The sequence below is a fragment of the Lolium rigidum genome, chromosome 5 (genome assembly GCF_022539505.1).
Source record: "Lolium rigidum isolate FL_2022 chromosome 5, APGP_CSIRO_Lrig_0.1, whole genome shotgun sequence".
NCBI classification, from domain to species: Eukaryota; Viridiplantae; Streptophyta; class Magnoliopsida; order Poales; family Poaceae; genus Lolium; species Lolium rigidum.
In genome coordinates, this window is record NC_061512.1 from 155,060,861 (window position 1) to 155,068,338 (window position 7,478).

The 7,478-nt window shown below is 41.7% G+C and overlaps 1 protein-coding gene across 1 annotated transcript; it reads right to left on the reverse strand.

Moving 5' to 3' along the window:
- Positions 1-1,542: 1,542 nt before the first annotated feature.
- On the reverse strand, positions 1,543-6,462 carry LOC124658024 (trafficking protein particle complex subunit 6b-like). The gene is made up of 4 exons (XM_047196472.1): positions 6,209-6,462; positions 2,873-2,990; positions 2,573-2,801; positions 1,543-1,780 (listed from the first exon to the last, which is right to left on the reverse strand). The coding sequence occupies exons 1-4, from the start codon at positions 6,358-6,360 to the stop codon at positions 1,752-1,754; spliced, it is 528 nt and encodes a 175-aa protein (XP_047052428.1). The 5' UTR covers positions 6,361-6,462; the 3' UTR covers positions 1,543-1,751.
- Positions 6,463-7,478: the final 1,016 nt, after the last annotated feature.

A 7,478-nucleotide genomic window follows, 5' to 3' on the forward strand; every position in this document is an offset into this window, starting at 1 on the left:
TCAATTCCTACGGCGAGGGAGGTTTAGGAGACGAGGCGGAGCTCGTGGGCTTCATTGAAGAGGTCGGGATGCGCAGAGCAGCGGCGCTGGCAGGGTTTGGTGGGGTGGAGGAGAGGTGTGGCCTGCGCTACGGTGCCCTAGGGTCCCATCACGGACATGAGGACGGCATGCAGGAGGGGAGGGAGAGAAGAGCCATGGGGAAGGAGGAGGTAATATTTAACTTGTTTGTTATTGTCCGTGTTTTTCAATGACTTTACAAATAAGATGTGAAATTCACCATAGATTTTTAAAAAACAAATAATTTTCAGTAAAAGATGCGACGTGAAGAAGTTATGTGTTTAGTATTGTGAGCAATCAAGAAAACAACTACTTCCTCCATCCATAACAAGTGTTGGAGTTTTAATTTAAATTTCAGCTAAATTGAACTAAAGTTTGGCGCTTATTGTAGATCAGAGGGAGTATCTAAAGTACACATGTGTGTACGTACGTCGTTCTAGGTCCCTCAAATTTGCTAAACTACTTTAGCCTTGTTCAACAGAGTCTCACCAACCAATGTTGGAACTCGTTATGTTAGCACTCACACATTTATCTACTTCTCTATGCATATATCTACCCTCTCATGCTCTTTTTTCACATTCCACTCACACATATAGTTCTACGCGACGCTTCCCTGCAACTTCGCAAATCTATGTTTGCTTACAGACACGCAGCTACCGGAGAAGTGTGAGTTTTTAAGAATAGGAGGCACCAGGAATACACTGATAACGAAATGTAGATGATGTTTTAGCGACACATGGGACCCAAGGAACGTTATTCTACTTGGTCCAACATTTCGACCGGTGGTATCCTCCTCCCTATCATGTAGTGATACCTACGTGATGCCAAAATGTAGTCTATAAATTCAAGGGTCCGCAAGAGATACTTCAGCTCTACGATGTGAGACACCTGCCGATTTGAATGATCATGCCTGGTGCGTGGAAGATTTGTGGGCAATTACGGGCTGTTCTATCTTCCTTCTAGACTGGGTTTTCTGGCCGCACTTCCACTTGACTTCGGAAAATTGCTGGGTGGGCAATTACATTAGAGGGTGTCAAGTGAAATCCCGCCTAAATTTCACATATGATATAATTTAGCTTTTCTAGTCTAAATTTTGAGACCAAAAAATAAACTAGAATGCTAAATTACATTATAAGTAGGACTTAAGTGGGATCCCACTTAACACCTTAAATTACATGCCTTAAAGGCACGTCGTTGATTACTTTTAACTGTTTCTCATCCGTCAGTCGGATTGTTCTATGGTGATGAATGCGTTGAAAAACTGATTGACACAGGACATGATGGAGCATGTCGATTGAGTTAGCTCATTTATATTAGTCATGCAAATCAGCAAAAACCAGTATGGAATGGAGGGAGTATGTTTTAATTTCAGTGGCACGAAAACATTGTAATAGCTCTATTTGGAATATAGTCTAATCTAACTTCTTTAAGAGAAAAACAGGTTAGGAGGTTGGCTCCATCCAGCTATTATTTGACTAGACTAGATTTAAAAAATGCATATATATAGACATTCTCCAGATCAAATATTACAGAGTATCTTGCATCACAGAATTACAGCAAATATTTGAGATTCAAACATAGGAGGAACAGCAAAATACAATCTACTCAAATAACTGGACCTCCTCCCTTTTCCTGTCCAAACCACTTAAACCACATGCAGGGATTCACATTCTACCTGTGTTATTTCTCACAGATCATGTCTTTATACGCACCACGAAAGAACCTGTCAACAATGATAAATCACGTATTTGTCAGAACACGCAAAATGCAGACTTCGTGCAACGGTGACTGGAAATAGAAAATCAACTGGCATGTCCGAACTCCCAATGTAAATTGAAAACGAAGGGAGATATCAGCAGCTTCACATGAAGAAATGTGACTTATTAATGTGGCGTCCTTCAAAATGCATAGAATAGGTGCTGACTTATTAATGAGTAGCTTAAACATACATAATGAGAGGTTAGAAAAAATCTAAACGGGAACATCACTTCCAGATTTCAGTCAATATGATGAATTTCCTTTTTGGCCCAATCATGATAATTTATTCTCTTAGCCTGTCGCTCACTAAATGGAGAACACAAACTAAAGGGAGTAAGGAACAACAGAAGGAAAAGATTTTGCACAAACGATTGAAATGGCTAATGCATTTTTATATATTATTGGACAACCTAAATGAACTTGACCAGATACTAGTCTAAACCATGCCCACAATGGATTTATTTCATTTGAATCAACAGGTGGTTGGCTAGATATAACTTCTCATGACATGGATTTCAGCATGCAACACGACAAAACATCAGTGGGCTCTGGAAAAGCACCCACGAATCAAACTCACAAATAACTGCAAGCTCTTGATCTGGAGAAGATATACTGTTCAAGTCAATGAGTTGATGTACTGTGTATATAGTGGGTGACAGGTCATCTTATTAATAACTATAGAATAGATCATCTAACCTCATTTCTTAAATCACATGTTGAGAAAGTACAAGATCATGGAAAGGAATGGATAACTCACATGCTGGAAGGTTAGACATGTCTGCTGAGACAGCACATGGGATTCCCAAGTTTGTCAGTGCACCTCTTATTAACCCACATGGGAAATATAAAAGCATGCTTGTTGTTTGGGCCGCAGAATCACCTAATGATGCAGAGTCATTCTCAGTTGTATCAGCGCTCTCTACAGATGGTTCTAGTGAAACACGAGTAAGCCACCGGAAATGGTTATCTTGAAGAACAAAGGTACCCTACATGCAAGTCGAATAATGTCAGTTATAACATGACCACAAAATATGGTATGCATTATCTGTTCAATTACCCTATGATTTGTTTTCAGATTGTCTATCTGTTTCTTGAAAAGCTCTGACCAAAAGTCTTTGCAAATAAATTTGATCGCCTCAAGATGATCACTGAATCGAGGGCGCTCCATTGTATATCTGAATATAAACAAAAATTTCGGTTAGCATTTCAGCACTATGAGTCCAGTAGGATAGAAGGCACACGCTTAAATAAGGATAAACATTTGTCTAGCCAAGCATAACAGCTTAAGCCCAACTCACTATAAACTAAAACTCTAGAAAATCAGCAGAAACCATGTGGATGAAATAAGATCGAAACCTCATCGTCGCCATCAATACAAATTGAAATTCAAAAATATGCACTTATAAACATAAAAGGGGGCTACTATAAATGATGATGTGCAGTATCACCACTGTTATTCTGGAAAAGGATTCTTTTAATAGAAGTTAGATCCCGAAATTCAGTTTTTAGTACACTTTCTGTTCTTCAATACAAGGCCACAACCAAAAAATACAATTTTTTGCTATACAAGGCCACTCTCATTTCCACGGAAGAATTGATTAGATTTCTCTCTCGTACAATGGTGCTCATTAATTTGAAGGTTGTGTGCAGCCATAGAGATAGAGACACCACATGTTTACTTAGCTTAGAATACCGAAGTTTTCCACATAATTAACCGTTCCGTTTATTAGTTGATTTTGTTTTCTTGTTATCTACTCCCTCCGTTCGTGTTTACTTGACGCCCTACATGCATACAAGCTCTACTAGCTAGGTTGTACTCCCACGTCGATTAAACAAGAACAGAGGTAGTAGAAAATAAGATAGTGGCCTTGTAACAAGAACGGAGGGGGTATAGTGTGCTAGCAAGAAAACAAAATATCTAAAGAAACCATATGTGCATACCTTGTCCTAGATCCCTAGGACCCTCACACTAACTAAACTGCTTTAGCCCTGTTCAGCAGACTCACACCAACCACTGTTCTAACCCATTATATAGGCACTCGCCTTTGTTTTTTTCTCTACACATATATCTACCCCTCATGCTCTATTTTCACACTACTCACACATTTGTAATCTACACTGGCCTTCCTGTGCAACTAGAGTTCTCGCGCATATGTTTGCTTGGAGTCTAAGAAATAGTGAAATACACATGACGATGGGAGAATACCCCCCCCCCCCCACACACACACACACACCCCCACCCAAATACAAGAGAAGTGTGAGTGTTTGAGAACAGGAGGCACCGGGAATATGGTAGTAATGAAATTTTGACAATGTATATGTCCCATTCACGCTAAAGGATACATGGGCCAAACAACCTTACGAAAAGATACCAATGTGCACCCAAGCATTTCGACTCGCACGAGTAGTAAAGGAAAGAAGAGTATTGGAGCTCTTGCTCACTGCCGATCTGCTCCTTGATCTCCGACAACAGTGGTGAGTATTGACCTCGGTACAGAAGGTAACAACATCAAGATTGGTTGTGCCTAGGTTAGCTTACTTCTTCATCTACCTCCCTTCTGGCCTACATCCTCCAGAGCGAGTCAATCAGTAATGACCCTCAACCGGGGGACGGTTCAACCGGTTTGAATATTATATTAAGAAATAATATACTCCCTCTATTGAGAAATAGGGCGTCTTATGACTGTTCAAGTGCCAGCTTTGACTAACAATGAAATTGATAATATATGGGTTATACATACTTATATGACAAAAAAAAATGATACTACTGACCAATGAGTTTGTATAAGAAGTCACTTTGTTATATAGTTGAAAAGTTACTCTGTAGTTATTTATTAACAAAATACTGTAGAAGACAGATACGGTCAAAGCTGAAGCTTGGAAAGTCAAAGTGTGGCTTACATTTCACTGTTTCAGAACAAAGGTGATCATGCATTAATTGATCATACCATAGGTCTAAGAGCCTAACGTCCATTTAGAAGAATGTAAGATATCTCAGAATTCATCAATCGAGGCACCATATTGCTCTCTATTCTCGGTCTCTCACCTCCTCTAGTTGTCTCATCCCAACCTATGGCCATCTCTCCTCTAGAAAACCTAACCCCTACACCCTCACCATGGTGTATATATCATAGTCATACCCAAAGAAGAATAAAATATTTCTAAGATACAAGAACTCAACATAAGAAAATGACAAATATTAGAAATAAATCCAGAAAAATTGACATGACAAAAAGCATAGGAGGCAAAGAAACTTTCTATTTATTTACTTCACTTCCAAACCTTTGTTCAAGGGTTTTAGGACGTCGTCAAAGACAGTGCTGAGTTGATCAAGCTAATGTACGGTGTAGGTTCAGCTCGATATACATTGGTTTGCAAAAACATACTACCTCCGTTCCATATTGCTGCCAGCCGACCCCTCTGATGAGAGAAGAAACAACTGAATTTGTTATTCGTAACCTTTGAACAAATTGGGTTCATAAGGAAAGGTGTGACATCCATGACCAGTATCGACATGATTTCTTAATTTGAAAGTATCATTCATGTTTAGTTTCCTTACCGATTACAGTAAATTATACTAGCTTGCCATGGGCTTCATAGTTTATAGTAAAATAAATATACTAGGAACCACACAAGTTCAGTAAAGATGGCATAATTTCTAGATGCATGCTTGGGCGTATTGACTTCAACATGCTGGCCAGTTAAGAAGGCGTGTGCATAACTGTTTGATACTTTGATAGTGATCACACCAATATAGCATCTGCCATCGATGGTGTTCAGTTATCAAGATCTATACATATGCCAAAGTGTATGTATTTATACTCAGCAAGTACATCGACAAAATCCATAGGATGAAATGAACCTTTAGTCATACTAGGTTAGCAAGTTACACATTCTCAGCAAATTAAATGATAACCTAACTAAAGTTCTGAAATTTCTTGAAATAACCAATGAAACTGTCGTATTACGAATATATTCCATCCTGCAGACCCATGGTCCAATTAGTGGAATAATTCTAGAGCAGTCCAAAATCAAGGTACTGGGATTTCATAGATGGCAAGGAACCCAAATTAGGAACTGCTAGGCAATGAGACCACAGCTCGATATTCGCACCAAATCAGACAATCAGCTCGTATCTATGTTGAACTACAGTGATCATTTCAAGAATCTGTGCATGAGCTTTCAAGATTTATCCGTGCATCCACAGCTAGCCCCGAATCGGACAACTAGCAGCTACCGCTTGACGAACGTGGGAACTGATGATCTGGCATGGGGTGAGGCGCGATGGATCGGCGGGAGTCAAGGCAGCAGGTTACAGATCCAACCAGCAAACCAACAGTGATCCAAGCAAAGAAAGATGAGAGAGAAGGTGAGAGTATTTTCTTCCTTTTACCTCTCGGAGAGCTGATGGCCGACCTGGAAGCCGATGGCCTCAATGCGGCCGGCGGCGAGCTCCGGCTTGGCGGCGTAGAAGCGGCCGCAGTAGGCGGCCACCATCTCCATCACCACCCCGTCGACGCAGCTCTCCGACACCTCCCGCCCCATCCCCTCGCCCTCCTAGCTCGCCTCCCTCTCTTCTCGTCGGCGACTTCCCCTGTGGAAGAGAGATCTGGCTAGCGAGCTGAGGGGCGGAAAGGCTGGGTCGGAAACCGGAACGATGAGACCCGACGCCCTTGTGGCCCGAGACGTGGAGAGGTCGACCGGACCGGACCGAAAGCCTTTCTATTTTATTTTTTTTATGCGAAACACACTACAAACGAGGCAGACGTTCGTAAATACGTACATACGCTCGTTCTTATAAATATACGCATGTGCATCCTACCTTTATAAACACCCCCGAAAGTCTAAGTCCAAGAAAACTGATAATCCAACAGGTTTTAAGAATAACGAAATCACCTCAGACGCCTCGCTATCAATGGAACGTCGTCTCCCACTGAAAAAATATCCCGCCTTCATGAGACACTAAAATGTCAAATCTACGATTTGAACTCCGGTAGGCTGGAGGTGACACTCCCTCATAACCATCCAACTATAGGTCGTTTCTCTTTTCTCGCCTTTCTCGCTTGAGGGAGAACCATCCTAGACTACTAAGGAGGAGGCACCGGTCGATTCAGCCGTTTTGGGTGAGCCAATCTCTTCTTACGCTTACTTTTGCGCCGACCTCGTGCGAGAGTGGGATAGCGGGAGCTCCCGTGCGTCCGCGAAAAATTGACGGGAGGAATTCGGTCACATCTCGCCGATTTGTGCTGCATACTTACACCATTAATTCTGTCTCATCGGCAAATTTCGCCACCATTTTTCCCATTCGAACTCTTCGTTCATTGAAGCTTCTTCACGGATAAGTAGGTAAGCTATGTCAATTTTTTTGCCCGGTGGTGCTCTGTCGCGGCAAATCATGTCTATCCGTTTTGCCGACATTTTGTCTTCCTCCTTCGATTGTTAATTGATGTGTGTAACATTGAACCTTAGCACTTGTCGTGGTATCGTCACGGCATATGCCATAGGGTGGCTAATCGAGGTGGTTCCTAGTGGACTCACGGCGGTATCCGGATGCGGGTATGGGCACGAGCGACACGGCGACGTACCCAGGTTCGAGGCCCTCCGATGGAGGTAACACCTCTACTCCTCGCTATGTGTGTATATGATGATATCACGAGTACAAT

What these genes read in the sequence shown, in the direction of transcription:
- LOC124658024 (XM_047196472.1), bottom strand. Translation starts at nt 6,360, where the DNA reads ATGGGGCGGGAGGTGTCGGAGAGCTGCGTCGACGGGGTGGTGATGGAG. An exon ending in GGCCATCAGCTCTCCGAGAG is followed by an intron (nt 2,991 to 6,208) that starts GTAAAAGGAAGA and finishes GTTTATATTCAG; the next exon opens with ATATACAATGGAGCGCCCTC. An exon ending in CATGTCTAACCTTCCAGCAT is followed by an intron (nt 1,781 to 2,572) that starts GTGAGTTATCCA and finishes CATTGTTGACAG; the next exon opens with GTTCTTTCGTGGTGCGTATA.